A 17,312-nucleotide genomic window follows, 5' to 3' on the forward strand; every position below is an offset into this window, starting at 1 on the left:
CTAGAACACTGAGGTCACCGGTTTGAAACCCTGGGTTTGCCAGGTCAAGGCACATATGGGAGTTGATGTTTCTTGCTCCTCCTGTCTTTTCTCTCTCTCTCTCCTCTCTTCTTTCTCTCTAAATACAAATAAATAAAATCTAAAAATAAAAATTATTAAAAAGAACTACAATGAGATACCACCTCACACCTGTTAGACTGGCTATTATCAACAAGACAGGTAATAACAAGTGTTAGAGAGCTTGTGGAGAAAAAGGAACCCTCATTCACTGCTTGTGGGGATGTAAATTGGTACACCATTCTGGAAGAAAGTATGGTGGTTCCTCAAAAAATTAAGAATAGAACTACCATATGACTCAGTGATCCCTCTACTGGGTATGTACCAAAATAAATTTTAAAACATGGATATTCAAAGACACATGCACTCCCATGTTCACTGCAGCATTGTTCACAGTGGCCAAGACATGGAAACAAGCAAACTGTCCTTCAATAGAGGACTGGATAAAGAGGATGTGTTACATATAACAATGGAATACTACTCAGCCATAAGAAATGACATAGTGATATTTACAGCATGGATGGACCTTGAGAACGTTATACTGAGTGAACTAAGTAAATCAGAAAAAGGTAAGAACTAGATGATTTCATACATAGGTGGGATATAAAACTGAGACTCGTGGACATAGATAAAAGTGAAGTGGTTACCAGGGGGAGGGGAATGTGAAAGATGGGTGGGGGGAAAGGGAGTAAAGAGGGACAAATATAAGGTGACAGAAAATTATTTGATTATGAGTGATGGGTATACAACATAATCAACTGTTCAAATGCTTTGGAAAAGTTTACGTAAAACCTATGTACTCTTATTGGTCAATGTCACCCCATTGAATTTAACTCCTTTTTTTCTTTAGGTGAGAGGAGAGGAGATAATGAAGTAGACACCCGCATGTATCCCAACTAGGATCCACCTGGCAACCCTATCTGGGGTCAATGCTCGAGTACTGAGCTATTTTAATCCTCTGAAGCTGACACGGTTGGGAGCTATCCTCAGCACCCGGGGCCACACTCAAACCAATTGAGCCACTAGCTGCAAGAGGGGAAGAGGGAGAGAAGAGGGAGAGGGAGGGGGGAAAGAAGCAGACGGTTGCTTCTCCTGTGTGCCTGGACCAGAATCAAACCCAGGACGTCCATATGCCAGGCCAATGCTCTATCCCCTGAGCCACAGGTCAGGACCTTAATTTTCTAAATAAAATTTAAAAAATAAATTAAAAAGAAAGAAAAGAAAGAACAGCTGAAATAAAGTCAGAGCCTACTATCTTAAAACAGACAGGTCCAGAATTTCAAGAAAAACTCCCCCAAGTTTACCTTATGCAAAGCAGAGAACTTGGGGAGCACAATGGGTCCCGGCTAGTACCCAGCACAGGGTCCACCAGGTGATCCTGGGTGGACTTCATTGGATGGATCCCTGCTCATTGTGCCAAGTAGATAATGATGCAAAAAAAAAAAAAATCCAAATCTGTAAAGAATTTTTATGTTTATTTGAGACAAATGGATGACAATTGCTGGACAGCAAAATCTCAACATGTTGAGAAAATGTGTTTGAAGAATGGCAGTTTTGTAGATTATTTTATAATTACAATAAAAGGAGACATAAGGAAGGTTACATGAAACCCACTGGTAGTAAATTAGGAGGGTGAGAGAAAGCAAAGTGGGGAAATCTCTGGGATTGGAACCAAAGTAGAGAGAGCCACTTCTTTTCCAGGATAGTTAATATACATTGACAGCACAGAGATGGGGTGTGAGAACAAGATACCAGTGAGGCTTTCTGTGTTCTCCAGCTCCGGGGCCACAGCTGTTCCCTGAGGGGACTGGAAAGGGAGACATAGTCTGATATTTCAAAGGTATGTTATATATATAAAGGTCTACCGGAAAGTTCTGTCCGTTTTTATCACAAGTTTCGACATGTAAGTACATGTTTATTTGGCGCATGTGTGCCTCTCTATTTTTATCACTTAATGTATACATACTGATGTAGCAAATTAACTAAAACAAAGTTGATTCACGTTAGTCTTGTGTGTGAAGCCATAGTGTACCCATGGCTACTGATAAAGTTCATTTACGCCACTGTAATTTTTATGAATTTCAACAAGGAAGAAATGCTACAGAAGCATGTCTGTCGCAGCCACCATATTTCCCGGACTTAGCACTCTCCGACTATCACTTGTTTTTGTCCTTACAAAATTTTTTGAAGGGCAAAAAATTCAAAAATGAAGATATCAAACAAGCACTGGTTCCATTTTTCACATCAAAAGATAAAACATTTTTCAAAAATGGGATATACAAATTGCCCTCACGCTGGCAAGAAATCATTAATAATAATGGCAATTATATTATTTAATAAAGTTTATTGACGGTAAGAAAAATTTGTATTTTGTTTTAATTCCAAAAACGGACAGAACTTTCCGGTAGACTCCATATATATTTTTTTTTCTTTTTTTTTTTTTTTAAAGGTATGTTATTTTAGATGCAAAAAGCCGATAGGCTCAGTTAAGGTAAAGATTAACCTTTGTCAAGGAAGATACTGGCCTAGAATGTGACTATCTGCCACAACTCACTTTCCATTAGGAAGTTTTCTATTCAGACCATCCTATGTGGCTATTTTAGTCTCTGAGTTTGTAGGGCCCACCGTGAAGGTCTCCCCTGATATTGTCAGGTTCAGTATGAGGCCACTTTTTCTGTCCACATAAGGGTCGCCACGGATATTCTTGTGCATAGAGGTTTTATTGTTTTTACAATTTGTTCCTTGGATAGATTCCCCCAAAAGGAGTGCTATTTTAAGAAAGGTCCACTTAGAATCATGTTCATCTTTGTCAAATCTAAACCTGAGTACATGGTAGTGTTGTAGCTGCAGTCTCACCACAAAACCCAAGGTTCTCTCTCAGAATTTCAAGGAGTTAAGGCATGACCCTGGAGCCCAATGTCCAGGGCTTAGATCTTATCTCTGCCACTGGCATTTGTAAAGTAGTATAGAACCTTCTCAATAAACAGCAGACTCGATCATCTTAGATGTCTGTTACCACCATTCTGATAGAAGTTTGAAGATCCTAGACATGGACACTGGGCAACCTTCATTTTCCTGTCGACTAACCCCGATGAGGTGCCATATTTGGGCCTATATATGAATCTATATGTTTTCTTTAAAAAGAAAACAGGGGGTACACAACTTAAAGTGGTCAGGGATCCAGAAAACACCAAAACCCTATCAGGGATGACAGTTCAAATGTTGCCAGATAGGGTTAGAGTTTTAATAGAAGATTAAGTGTTAGGTTGAGCAGGGAATTCCACTGACCCCCTCCAAGGGCCCTGTCTATCTTGGTCGGAGTCAGGGCCTGAGCCGTGTCAAGGAGCCAACCACCACCCCTTTGTCCTTGATGTCCACAGATGAAGTCCATATGTATACAAAGAAAGGGAAGGAAACACACTTAACCCAGAGGTAAATAAGCAAGTGCTTTTTTTCTTTTTTAGGAGGAACCTAAAAACTTCTGAGATGTCAGGTTACCCTAGTGGGGTGGGCAGGCTGTGTTGACCAGTGTCCCTCAAACTGTAACATGCACAGAAATCCCTGGAGATTTTAAAACTTAGATTCTGACTCAGGAGCTCTGAGGTGCTGAGATTATCTATTTCTAACAAGCTAGCTCCTGGATGGCGCCAGCTGCTGGCCTGTGAATAGAAGGTTGGAGCATGCTAACCCCACTCACCCAACTCCCAGTAGCTAATTCATGGACCTTTTCTACCAGGTCCCTGCTTCCTATTGGCCACCCATCTCCTGAGTCACCTGAGCCCAGCACACAGAACCTCCAGATCACTGGTAGATAGATACTATTGTCACTGGGATGATGAGTAGCTTTGAATTTGACATAAAAAGGAAACCTCCATGTCTACAGCTTGTTGTTCCCTGGGCTCCCTACACTGAGGTGATGGTTGCACTGGAATGTGAGGTTCAGAATCACTGCTGGGGAGAGTCCCAAAACATGCAGCCCAGGTGTGGAATAGCTGGGACCCACTCTGGGTTCTGTCTAGATGAGGTCTGTGGGCAGAACCGTCCCTACTGTAGGTGGCATGTGTGACAGTACACTGTCGATGCCCAGGAAGCACCAGTTGGATCTAAACCTGCCATCCAAGCTGGGTCTTTTCTTTGCAGTGGGAAGACCCGACAGCAGAGGCTGCAGCCTCTAAGGCAGTGGCAGGGGACCTCCCCATGCTCAGAGGGGTCCCCGGAGTGTCTGGGAGTCAGTGTCAGGACCAGGAGGTTGTCCTTTGGATCAGGGCCCCACCTCAGGCTGTTTGTGAACAGAAAGTCCTGCCTGGAGAAGCCCGTTACAGAGCAGGGGGCTTGCTTCTTCAGGTGGGTTGGGGACGGTCAGCCTGCCTGGGAGCAGCACGTTCTGGAAATGGCAGTCATGTGTGGCCAGAGGTGGGCAAGTGTCTGGGAGTGGGTGGTCCCGGTGGCCCTCTTGAAAGAGACAGGTAGCAGGGAGCCGTGCAGAGGTCTGAGGAAGGGAGTGACCCGGTGAGTGTGTGACCTGTAGTCAGGTGGAGGCAGGAGCCAGGTCAGAGGTTGGGAAGAAGCTGGGTGGGACGGGGAGTGGCTCTATGGGTAAGGTGAAGGAGAAGGGACTTCACAGCTATGAGAGGGAGAAGGGACATAACTGGGGCAGGGGCACCCTGGGTCCTGGCTTCTCTGAAGGAAGTACTGGTGAACCCTCCCCTCCCAGCTGAGCCCCTGGGGATATGTGTGCAGGGTGCAGATAGGGGTTGAGGTCAGAGTGCTGGGAGTGGAGGTCTTGGGGCAGAGCAGGGTCAGACTGAGCTCTGGGACCCAGCACCTAGCCCAGCCCCGGCCTGAGCTAGGGGCCACAGGAGCAAATTCAGTGGGGACACTGAGCAAGTCCCTCTGGGTCCCTGGCCTCAGTTTCCCTGCTCTAAAGTCCAGGACAGGACCTGTGAGATTGCCCTGGGGTCAGGGCAAAGAAAAGAAAGAACCCTTGGAATAGCCTGGCCCAAATCGGAGCCTCTAGGATGAGTGTGGGGTGCCCAGCTCAAATAGACTCAGTTATGGGTTTTTATTTCAAGGGGCACATGGGGGCTTGGGGCTGCCTTGCATTCAATGAGAGCAGAAAATTCAGACAAGAGGAGTTTCTTCTCCCTGGTAAAAGTGGTTGTTGAGAGCCCGGAGTGTGGCCCACCTGGAATTTTCAGGGCTCCAGGCCTGTTCCATTCAATGGAATTCAGCAGCTTTCTAAACCACCTGCGACAAGAGACAGAAACAGGAGCCTCCTGCTCCAGCCCTTTAGTTTACAAAACCCCTCCCCACCCAGGATCTCACTGTGGCTTCCCTGGGTGCAAACAGGACAGGAAATAGTGTCCCACATCTGAAGAAACTGAGACCCTGAGTGCAGAAAGGACCTAACCAAGGTCATACAACTAGTCAGGGCAGGCTTGGCATTTGAATGGAGATTGATCTGAGCCCCATGATGTCAGTCTGTCTCAGAACCATGCTTGGCAGGGAGGATGCAGTACCACCTGGCTGCCACGAGCAGCCACGCCATGTTCTCTTCATCCCACCATTTCAGCAGAGGCTCCTTTTGTGAGTGACCAGGAGTCCTGATTATCTTGGTGCTCTATGGATTCATAGGCTTCTGGGTGCCAGGAGCTGATTCCGGCACTCACTGGTCCTTTGAGTACCTATGAGCTTAGAACCCTTCTCTGTGCCAGGAATACAGCAGTGAAGAACAGTCTGGCCCTCATGGGAATTCTTAGATTTTGACTTTGAATAAGAGTTTACTTCCTTGTGGCTGCAAGGCTTAGGCAAGGAACTTCCAATCCGAGTACACTGGCTCATCTAAAAAAACAGATGCCTCCTTCACAAGGTGGTGTAGAAGTGTGAGGGATGCGTGGTGCTCCTGGCAATCACCAAAAAGTACTCCCCAACCTACCTCCCCACACAAACACAACTGAAGGTACCTGGACCCAAAAAGATACAGACTTGTCCAAGGTCACATGAGTATCCCTGGCACAGATGGGACCCAACCTAAGCTCTTTTCTGTCCCTCAGGCAGTTGACTGTTTCTCTGCCCAGGAGATCCCACAATGGTCTGGGGCAGAGTTCTTGAGAGGGTTCCAGGTAACAGAGGCAGTAGGCAATGTGTGCTCACCTATCATCCCAGGTCTGAGGATGAACTGAGAAGCTAAACAGGTGGGACCACCTTTGGGGACGTGGCCACCTGGGCTGGCTTTGTGCCGAAAGGTAAAAGAACCAGTCTTGGGTACCACCGGTTCTTTAGACAAAACTGTTTAATGGTTTAGGAATGTGTACTCTGGCTCTGCTAAATTTCCATAGAGGCAACTTTCCATGTTTTAAAAAATAGATTTGATATAAAGATTTGTATATTCATAAATAGATAATGTGAAAATTCTCAAATGCAAATGGCATCCTTGGGCTGGCTAAGCCCCTCCCTGCCCCAAAGGGTCCCTAAGGCCGCACCCCTGGCTGCCCTCCTGGGGAAGAGTAATTGAATTCAATATGAATTAGGAACTCCCTCCAGCTCTAAGTCTGCTAGGGCCTATGCCTTTGGGGTCAAAAGCCCCTTTCTGGGAGGACATAGAACCACCTCTCTGGCATAGATGTCAGGATCTGTGTCCCCTGTCCACCCTACTCCTACTCCTATGACTATAAAACACCAACTCCTATTGTTTCCCCTAGGGCCCAGCCTATATCACAGCCTGACCCACACCACAGACTGCCCTTCTCCAGGCCTGAGCTGACAGGACCCTTCCTGGTCCCCTTCCCCTGCCCACTCTCCCATACCCCGACCCTTCCCCACCTACTCCTGTTCTTAGGTAGTTTGTAAACAAAGAAAGAGATTAGATCATTCTCTTGCACCAGAGGCTGCTGGGAGAGGAAACAGAAGCAAGCTGTTTCCTGGCTCACATACTTCTCCCATTTGACACAGGACTCCGGCCTAGAAGTACAGAGGCCTTGGCCTGACTGGGCACAGCAGAGCAGGGACCCCACTGGCATGCAGACAATGCCACACCCTAGGCCAGGTCCTGAGCACTAACACCTGTCTGAGGTTGGGGGCGGGGAAACATCTCTTGGAGCCAGTAGGATATGGCTTCAATGCAGGAAGTGGGGGAGGAAACTCACAGGCCAAAAGGTAGAGAAAGAATTCATTCTACCGAGAGGGTACTAAGAACAAGAGATTAGCTTGGGTGGGGAAGGGCCACTTCTCAGGGGTATCCAGCTGGGTCATTTGGGGGTGGGGGGTTATAAATCACATGAATAAAAAGGCAGGGGCAGTAGGTGGGGGGAGAACAGAAAAGGGTGGCCTGAACAGAGGTGCTCCTCAGGTAGAAGCAGGTGCTAGGAAGAAGCCAGGATGGAGCTGTGAAGGCCTTGAACGGCTGGGTCAAGTTTGGCCAGCATCCAAGTGCCCTAGGGCAGCCTGGAAGGTGTTAGGGTAGGGTAAGTGGAAGGGCCGGGAGTCTTCCACAACTGACATCTGTCAGCAGCAGCAGGGCGGGTTGGGGCAGTGGTGGCCATTTAGCCCAGGAGCCAAGGTCAGTAAGATGTCCAGTGAGAGGATGGGCCTGTCTGGCAAAGGGCGGGGTACTGTGAAGATTGGCTCCCAGCACTGTGGTAGGAGGGGGGGAGAAGGTGAAGACCCCAAGGTGACCCCCAATTTCTAGGCTAAACCTCTGGAGTGAGGCTGCTCCATGCATGGAAGACAGGACAGCAGTAGATCTATTAAGCCCAGTGTTTGACATCTTGGAATTGTGAAAAAGGGGGAAGCAAAGTGTTGTTTCCTTGGTTTCTCGGTAAACCAAGAGGTTACCAGTGAGAAGAAACCTCCCTGTTCCCAAGACAGGCCCACTGTTCCTTTCCCCTTGTAAGCTAAGCCTTTACAGTGTCTCAGGCCTCCTTCCTTAGGGGCAGGGAGGGATGGCTCATATTTGAGTGACAAATGAGCCTATCATCAACCACTTGTTCCTGTGCTTACCCTGGATTCTAATCCATATGAAGAAGGGGTAGAGGGGCCTCTTTCCCTAAGCCCTGTGAGGCTGGAGGTTAGGGGGATCCAGCAGGTACCTGTGCTTTCAGCTGGAAGTGGGGCTCAAGTCAATCAGGGGTGCAGGCCCACGCCTCTGTTCCAAGACCCTTTGCATGTGCCACCCCCTCAAGCAGTAGGCAGGGCTTAGCGAGACACATCTTCCAGCTGGGGTCTAAGTTCAGTGCCCGGCTCTATCCAAATATTAGACCCTAGCAGAAAGGTCATGGGCTGGAGGACCTTTGCTCTTGGCTTCAATGTAACACTCTTTAAAGAACCGCTCAGTGACAGGCATTTTCTATTCTGCAGGTGGAGCCAGGCACTGCAGCGGAGGGGCAAGGCAGACACCAGCTCGTTCTGCCAACAACTGGGCCCCATTCATCAGCAAGGCCACTAAGGATAAAAGCCAGGCAGCGTTCTTGCCCCCAACTCCCACACCACCCCAACAACAGACCTACTCCCCTCAGTGCAGACACCTGTTCAGCTGGTCTTGGTCCAACCAGGCCAACTAACTTCCCTTCTAGAACCAGGTTCAGCCATTCCATGGCTGCTTCCCTGCTTGAAAGGAAGCCACGAGGCCCTGCATGTATCAGCCTCAGCTCAGCTGTTCATGCCCAACCTGTCTCACCAGGCGGCTGGAGGGCTGCTGCAAAATATCTGGCTTCTTGCTCTGCATCCAGGCCTGCCGGAGAGAGGGAGCCATGCAAACCAAAGTGCTTTCAGTATAAGGCAAGGCTGTGATAGGCTCTGGGCTGCCTCTTCCTTATGTGGCCTAGCCTATGGCTCTGAGAGTAGTTTATATCCTGAGGCCCCACACTGAGGGGCCAGAGGGGCTGGACTAGGCTGACATGGACAAACTGGAATTGGCTTAGGAAGATCACCAAAGTCCAATACCTGTCTGTGATCCTCTGAGCCACACTGCAGTTTGGTGCTGCTTTGAAGACACCCCCCCCCCCAAGTGATCTCAGCCTCACCTACTTTCTAACTTCAGCACCCTGGGAATGTTGAGGCTGTTGAGGGCAGGTGGACCCAGGGGGGTGAAATGCCCAGACCTAGAACTACCAGGGCCTCACCTCCTTTGTTTGGGAAACACTACAAGTTAGACTGGGAGCGGTGGGGAGCTGATGCTCTAAACATGGCAGGAAAGATTCTGCACATGGGGTAAGACTGGGTTCCGACAGTCACTCTCAGACCTGAGCCTCAAGTATTCAACATTTTACTTTTCCCTTAAATGTCCTCATTCCTATGTCACTCCCCCTACCCCCAAGCTTCTGAGACCCCAGTGCGGAAGAATCAGCTTGTTCTGCACCCTGCATGACAAATTTTGGGGCCCCAAGCCAGCAGATAGTCCCTGCTCGGCTGTGTGACATGACCCTACACTTTTGTATTGTAGATGAAACCAAGAGCTACATGAAAAACCAGAAAACTTGAGTAGTCTTGCTAAGGCAGTAAGCTGAGCCTCACGGTGTCTGTGAGCTTGGAGCTGGCACTGAAGAAGAAGGTTCTTCACCTGGAAGGAGTTAGGGCTTCCCTGGGGTTATGCTCACAAACCAGCCTGTTAGGCGGGTTGCTCTTGCTCTCTGCAGCTACATATGGAGGCCCTGGAATGACCTGGGCACCAGCCATATCCCTGGAAAGCGACAACCTGCTGCCACAGCTGCAGCAGACACTACGTGTGGGTCAAAGCTAGTATGTAGAGAGCAGGGAGGCACACTTCCGGCCCCTCTCCAGCTGTGGTCCACACTGGCGGGCTCAGAGCAGTCCTGGAATGTGAAGAGCATGGAGGAAACAGCCGCTGACTGGAAGGATGGGCAAGCTTGTGCCAATAGGCCTCCTGCAGGAGGAATCCTGCTTCTTCCTTCCTCAGGGCAGCTTTCCCATCAAGCGTCCAGGCCATGGGATGAGTAATTCCAGGACTTGATCCAGTTGCTCTAGAATCGCTGGTGCCGAGGGCCAGCTCTAGAGGGCTGGGCTTGGCAGACCAGAGGGAGGTGATGGAGCGGCCCCTGCCTGCCTGCCGGCACCCTAGTCAGCAACCGCAGCCCCAGCTTTCTCCAATGTCCTTGCTATCCAGCTGGATATGGTCGGTGCTCTTCTCACTGAGCAGAGGACCCCCATGCCTCATGACCAGCTCCGTGGCCACCCTCAGGAAGGCCTCCTCCACGTTGCTTGAGTCCTTGGCAGACGTCTCAATGGCACACAGGATGTCGTAGTGCTCTGCCAGGCTTTGTGCCTCAGCCAGAGGGACCTCTCGGAGCTCGCCAAGATCCGACTTGTTCCCTGTAGGGAAAGGCCAGGAGCAGCTTGGTAAGGCCAACTGGTGCCAGGGAAGCCCTGCCCTACGTAGCAGAGCCAAACTGAGAAACCCAAAGCCATCCACTGCCCTCTGTCAACTCTGATGGTAATCTAAAGCTTTAAAAAAAAAATAAAAACCATTTTATTTTAAAGCTATTATTCTATCCTTTAGTGCCTCATTTTTAAAAATCTTTGCCAGAGGCTTGTATATTTTACTGCTTCTTTCTAAGAAATAGAAGCAGTAAAGTTTAGGGAAAAGAATATGGTACCTTAGAGCTAGAAGAAAACCTGGAAAGAAACTCCAGCTTCCTAGCACTTGTAAGTCACTTCATCTCTGAGTCTCAATTTCCCCATCTATAATGCCACCTTCAGCAGAGTAGAGGTTAAATTTTTTAAGACTTTATTTATTTTAGAAAGGACACAGAAAAAGAGAGAGAGAAAAGGGGGTAGGAGCAGGAATCATCAACTTCCATATGTGCCTTGATCAAGCAAGCCCAGGGTTTCAAACCGGCGACCTCAGTGTTCCAGGCCAACACTTTATCCACTGTGCCACCACAGGTCAGGCCAGAGTAGGGATTAAATGAAACAACAAGCACTTGGCAGGTAATCCATAAATACAGAAGTAAAGAAATCTGGCAGTGCAAGTTTTTCTTTTTGCTAAAATTTTGTTATTATGTTTATTATTTACTATTTTCCTTTGGAATTTTTTTTTAGTGAGAGAGACAGAGAGAGGGACAGATAGAGACAAACAGGAGAGGAGAGAGATAAGCATCAATTCTTCCTTGTGGCACCTTAATTGTTCATTGATTGCTTTCTCATATGTTCCTTGACCCGGGTCTAGAGCAGAGCAAGTGACCCCTTGCTCAAGCCAACGACCTTGGGCTTCAAGCCAACAACCATTGGGCTCAAGCCAGCAACCATGGGGTCATGTCTATGATACCACACTCAAGCCAGCAACCCCATGCTCAAGCCGTATGAGCCTGTGCTCAAGCCAGCGACTGCAGGGTTTCGAACCTGGGTCCTCCACATTTCAGTCTGATGCTCTATCCACTGCACCATCACCTGGTAAGGCTCCTTTGGAATTTTATAATTCTCTGTTAAGATTGTGGTTTGGGGTTATTTTGCTTTTCTACTAGTAAGAACACAGACTACCATTTCACCTGAGCATAAACCTCTGGCTCTTCCTACAAGTGTGAGATGTTTCATTACATTCTAAATCATCTGGTAAACTGCTCCTTGACAGAATTTTTTTTTAAGTTTCAAAGTACTTGACCTTTGTAATGTGATTTTAGGGATGACAAAAAACAGATGTATCTATAAATATCTAAAATTTCTTTTGTGGCCCTGGCCGGTTGGCTCAGCGGTAGAGCGTCGGCCTGGCATGCGGGGGACCCGGGTTCGATTCCCAGCCAGGGCACATAAGAGAAGCGCCTATTTGCTTCTCCACCCCCCCCCTCCTTCCTCTCTGTCTCTCTCTTCCCCTCCCACAGCCAAGGTTCCATTGGAGCAAAGATGGCCCGGGTGCTGGGGATGGCTCCTTGGCCTCTGCCCCAGGCGCTAGAGTGGCTCTGGTCGTGGCAGAGCGACGCCCCGGAGGGGCAGAGCATCACCCCCTGGTGGGCAGAGCATCGCCCCTGGAGGGCGTGCCGGGTGGATCCCGGTCGGGCGCATGCGGAAGTTTGTCTGACTGTCTCTCCTCGTTTCCAGCTTCAGAAAAAATACAAAAAAATAACTAAATAAAATAAAATTTCTTTTGTAATATTAAATGATGTAGCAACCAATTTCAATGTGAAACATCCTAATTTCAACAAACTAAAAAAAAAAACATGTTTATGAGTAATTAAAAATCTGAACACAGATCAGCTATTTGAATTTATTCAGAAAATGTCAATACTTTTAGATGTGAAAATGGTATTGTTACATATTTTTAAGTGTTTTCACCTTTTATTGATTCATGCTAGAATATTTGTAGAAGTACTGGAGCTAGGAGTTGCCTGAAAAATAATCCGAGAGAGGGAGGGGAGGAGGGTAGAGCCAAAATGAGACATGAGTTGCTAGGTGCTAAAGCTGGTGATAGACATTTGAGGTTTATTACACTATCATATTTTTGTATTTGTGTAAAATACTCAACAATAAAGTGTTTATTTTAAATGTCCTGGACACGAGGGAAGCTTCAGGCTGAGTAAAGAGAGCTGCACTGCTGCCCAGGTAGCTGAGCCGTGAGCACTCCCTAGCCCAGTCCAGGCAGGCGTGGGAGGCAGGCTGTGTGGAACTAAGTGCCATCTTTTTCCTGCTGGAGCCACAGTCAGGTACTATTTATACAATCTCATCTGAGAAACATCAGCCTGATGGGTTGAGGTCCCAGAGACCACACAGATGGTCCAAGGTTTCTTGAGTCCAGGTCTGGGAAGTTCACGTAGGAGGAAAATGGAAAATGGAGGTAACAGCATCCCTCTGCAGCTACGGTTCTCAAAGTGGGGTCAGCAACACAGATGTCACCGGCAACACCTGGGAATCTGCTATAAATGCACATCCATGGGCCCCATCTAGACATCTTGAATTGGATGCTTTACAGGTAGTGCTCAGATTCTGTGCTTTAAAGCTTTGGAGGCATGAAAACATTTGAGGAGCCCTGCTCTCCTGAATTATGATTAGTAGAACTGAACTCAAATTTCATGTGTATGTGCTCACAGGCTGTGTGAACTGGGAGAAATTATTTCACTTCTCTAAGCCTCAGCTCCATGCCCTAATAAATAAGGAGCAACCAGGTTATAGGAACTAAATCTAACGACACATGTTAAGATTTAACCAGTGTTAACCACTATATGTGTAAATGCATACTACAAAGCAAATTTTAGCTTGCTTTCTTTCTCTAATTCCAATTTTGAATATAACTTTACAAGTGACTAGCAGGATCAGAATTTGCAAGATCATGATTCAAGTTCTGGCTCTGTTTCTGCTTCTCCCTCTAAAAAAATCAATCAATCAATAAATTCTTTTTTATAAAAAGGATAAGGAAAGAAAAAAGAGACAGACAGGACCTGTGGTCCCAAGGAACCCTGCTAGCTCCCACCCAATATCCCCCAGCTCAATCCCTTTCTGTGCTTGCCCTTTGCTTAAAAAGAGGAAACTGAGACACTCTGACCAGACAGCTCTGTTGGTTGGAGTATCGTCCCTAAGGCAGAGGTTGCCAGTTTGATCCCTGGTCAGGGCACATACAGGAACAGATTGATGTTCCTGTCACTCTCTCCCTCTCCTTTTAAATAATCCATCAATAAATAAATAAATTTTTTTTAAAAAAAAAAAGGAAAAGAAAAGAAAAAAGAGACAGACAGGATCTATGGTCCCAAGGAACCCTGCTAGCCCCCACCCAATTTCCCACAGCTCACCGATCAGCAGCTGCACAATATTGGAGCCTGCATACTTCCTCACGTCCTCAATCCAATGAGGCACTGACAGGAAGGAGCTCCTTTTGGTTATGTCGTAAGCGAGGATGGCCCCGTTGGCACTACGGTAGTAGCTCTGGGTGATGGTGCGGAATCGCTCCTGGCCAGCTGTGTCCCAAATCTGCAGCTAAAGAAATAGGGAGCCTCCCTTGAATCTGGTGATGTGGCCGAGCCTGGGGGACAGGGAGGGCAATCCCACATACCCATGCCAAAAGCGCTGGTTCTAACTGGCAGCTCACCAGCCCACACCTTGACTGAAATCACACAGAAAGTCTAAAAGGTGGACACAGAAAGTGAAGAAGAAGGTCTTCTGAGCCCTTAGAAAGCAACTCAGTGGCACCACTTTGAGGAGGACGAGAACAAGAGGATGCAAAAGGAAGGTAGACAGCAGCATCTCTGCCTCTAGTCCCCAGAGAAAGGTGGTGAGGAAACAAGAAAGTATTCTGAATTGCAACCGGAAGTATGCTTGACCCAGCGTCCTCTACATGCTGCCTCTTCCCTAAACACTGGGCTCACTGTGAACCAGAAGAGCTCCAGCAGTTCACAGTCTGGTGAGGTGGCTTCAGGTATGTCATGATGCTGGCTATATGGATGTCCGCTACATTCCCCTCTCTGGGATTATAAAGGCACCGCTATTCCTGGCCACGTGTAAGGCTCCCCCAGAATTAGGGTGCTCTACTTCCACCTCAGAAACACCCAGGTAGATGTTCACAACCTGGTGATAAGGGGACCTGGGCTGTGGCAATGAGGGCCTAGGAGAAGCAGTGGGCAGAGCCCAACCGTGGGGCCTTTACCATCAGCTGATCCATCAAAGGCAACAAGCTTGGGGTCTTTTCCTGCTCGTGTCTTCACTTAACAAACACCCATTAGCGCCCACTATGCAGCCTTCTTGGACATTGGCCATGGAGGAGAGGAACCTGTGTGTAGCAGGAGCTTCACTGGCTTTCTGTACAAGCAGTAGTCTGGCAGGACAGACACAAAATAGAGCAGAGGGAGGGGCTGGGCCAGAGCAGACCTGGATCTAGGTTGTACCAAGACTAGGAGGCCTCCCACTCTGGGCACAAACCACCAGTTTAGGACTGGGAGAGACAGGCCTGAGACAGGCATCAGGGCAGGCATGTATAATACAAAGCTTCTCAGGAGCTCAGGGATTGTCTTCTCTACTCCAGAAATCACAGGTTCTTGGGGATCTCTGAGAATGAACATGAGCCTTTGGTCTACAGCTGCATGCAGGTCTCCCGCCCTCCTTTGCTAGTGCAAGATCTGTCTGTGCTTCTCTATCTAGTCCTCAAGGTGCCAGAGGGCCCCTAGTCTATCCAGGGTAGGGACAGACCTCAGAGGCCTGAGACAGTTCCTGAGGGCAGGGACAATGACCCCTGCACTATGAAGGTGACAACCTTTTCCCTAGGCCCCACCAAGAAAAGCCTGCGAGTTAATAACATCTGGGCCACAACATGCCAAATAAACCCTCCAGTCCTGAGACTTTCTAATTACCCCTCAGCTATCAGAAGCCCCAAGGAAACCAGGCTCCACACTCTACAGCTCATGGTGTCTGCTAGCTCAGTGTTTTCAACTGCTATTGCGGACCAGTCCACCAGAAATTTTGTGTGGGTCCACAAGAGTTAACCACCTCGGTGTTTGTATAAAGATTATAGACCCAATGATCTTTGTTGAATTTGCTTATGCTCAGGGAGATTTCTGCCTTAGTCATCCTCGAAATAATTCTCCTATTTTCACAAGTTCCCAAGTGTAAAAAGGTTGAAAATCACTGTGCTAGTTCATGCATGGGGTGAAGCAAAAGGTATGAACTTTGGCTCTACACAAACCTGGGATCCAGATGACCAAGAACTCATCTCCAGACCCTAGAGGAGAGTCTACAACACTAACGATACGTGGATAAAAGCAACTTGGAGGACACAGCAACTATGCAAAGGCAAAAACTTTGAAAACATACAACAGTTTCAGAGATAGAAAAGATCTATGAAACTACACTAAAACATATTTTTAAGTTAAGGGAGCATTCATAAAAAAAAGAACTCCTGAAAATTAAATATATAGCATAAATAAAAAATACAACATAAGGGTTGGGAGATCCCCCCAAAGTAAAGAAAAAAAAAATACAAAGAGATGGAAAAAAGAGAAAATAGAAGAAGTAGTCTAGGAGGCAAAAAATGTGATAGTGAGAGGGTCAGAGAAAAAGAAGAGTAAAATCAAAGAAATACTCCAAGAAAATCCCCCCAAATTAACATCTCAGGGCCCACTAAGCACACACACAATGGGGAGAAACAGACACACAGAAAACACATGACTGAGAGAATTCCAGAACAAGAGGCAAGATTCTAAAAACTTCCAGAAAGAAAAGAACAAGTTTCAAGGTTTCACACAAAAAATCCAAAAGATAACCGATCAAACAATGACTATAATTAGGAGGCAAAATTGTTTCCAATCCAGAATTCTCATCAACTATCAGTCAACTGCAATGGTTTCATAAAGGCATTTTCAGGCATGTAGGCCTGAAAACATTTACCTTCCTGCCAACCTTTTTCAGGAAACTACTGAAGGTTCCTCCACCTAAAGAAATCGACCAAAATTAAGAAAACGTGGGCTCCAGAAAACTCAACTCAAAAGAGAAGCAAAGTGAATTCCCAAGATGGTTGTAGAGGGAGATACCAAAACAAGAGCCAAGCAGTGAGCCTGGATATTAACCATAGAGAGCAGGTTGCAGGGCTCCAGAGCAACTTCCAGCTCCACAGTAACAGCAGACAAGTCTTCCCTTCCACAAGCAGGCATTACACTGAGAAAAATAGGGGAGGCTGCCATTTTCAGGATGTAAACAACAAGCAGCTTATAATCCTGAAAGAAGCAAAACTCATTAAATGTACTTCATGATCACTACAACTTTTTACCTGGGAACAGTTTCCTAATCATAGGACAGAAGGATAGAATCCAGCAGAGCCTAGTGGGCCCATTGAGCCAGGGAGGCAAAGAGCAGCATCTCCAGATGTGATAGATGAAGAATTGCAGTGGGTGCGAGAGTGTTAAAATCTATGGGAGGAGTGCCCAGTGAGTCTGTGCACAGGATAAGACTATCAGAGTGCCTCCTACAGGTCTGAGAATAGACCAGATATAGACATAGAGGTTGAACAGCACTAGGAAATGCCGAAGTTCCAACCCACCTAGTGAAGGGGCCTCCTAAGCACCTAGGGGTTTTATTTGTTTTTTTGTTTGTTTTTGAGATAGAGAAAGATAGAGACAGGAAAGAAAAGAGATGAGAAGCATCAATTCATAATTGCATCACTTTAGTTGTTCATTGATTACTTCTCATATGTGCCTTGACTGGGGAGCTCAAGCCAAGCCAGTGATCCCTTGCTCAAGCCAAAGACCTTGGGCTCATGCCAGCAACCCTGTACTCAAGCTGGTGAGCCTGCACTCAAGCCAGATGAGCCCACGCTCAAGCTGGCAATCTCT

General features: G+C 47.3%; 1 protein-coding gene across 1 annotated transcript in view; it reads right to left on the reverse strand.

Moving 5' to 3' along the window:
* Nucleotides 1-1,513: 1,513 nt before the first annotated feature.
* The window catches only part of RAB43 (RAB43, member RAS oncogene family), a 64,452-nt gene continuing 48,653 nt past the window's right edge, over nt 1,514-17,312 (reverse strand). Inside the window, exons 2-3 of the mRNA XM_066246893.1 lie at nt 13,788-13,971; nt 1,514-10,383 (exon numbers count right to left, since the gene is read on the reverse strand). Coding sequence (XP_066102990.1) covers nt 10,133-10,383; nt 13,788-13,971 — 435 coding nt within the window. The 3' untranslated portion in view covers nt 1,514-10,132. The remainder of the gene's footprint in view (nt 10,384-13,787; nt 13,972-17,312) is intronic.

This window comes from Saccopteryx bilineata, chromosome 11 (genome assembly GCF_036850765.1).
Source record: "Saccopteryx bilineata isolate mSacBil1 chromosome 11, mSacBil1_pri_phased_curated, whole genome shotgun sequence".
In the NCBI taxonomy this organism is placed as follows: Eukaryota; Metazoa; Chordata; class Mammalia; order Chiroptera; family Emballonuridae; genus Saccopteryx; species Saccopteryx bilineata.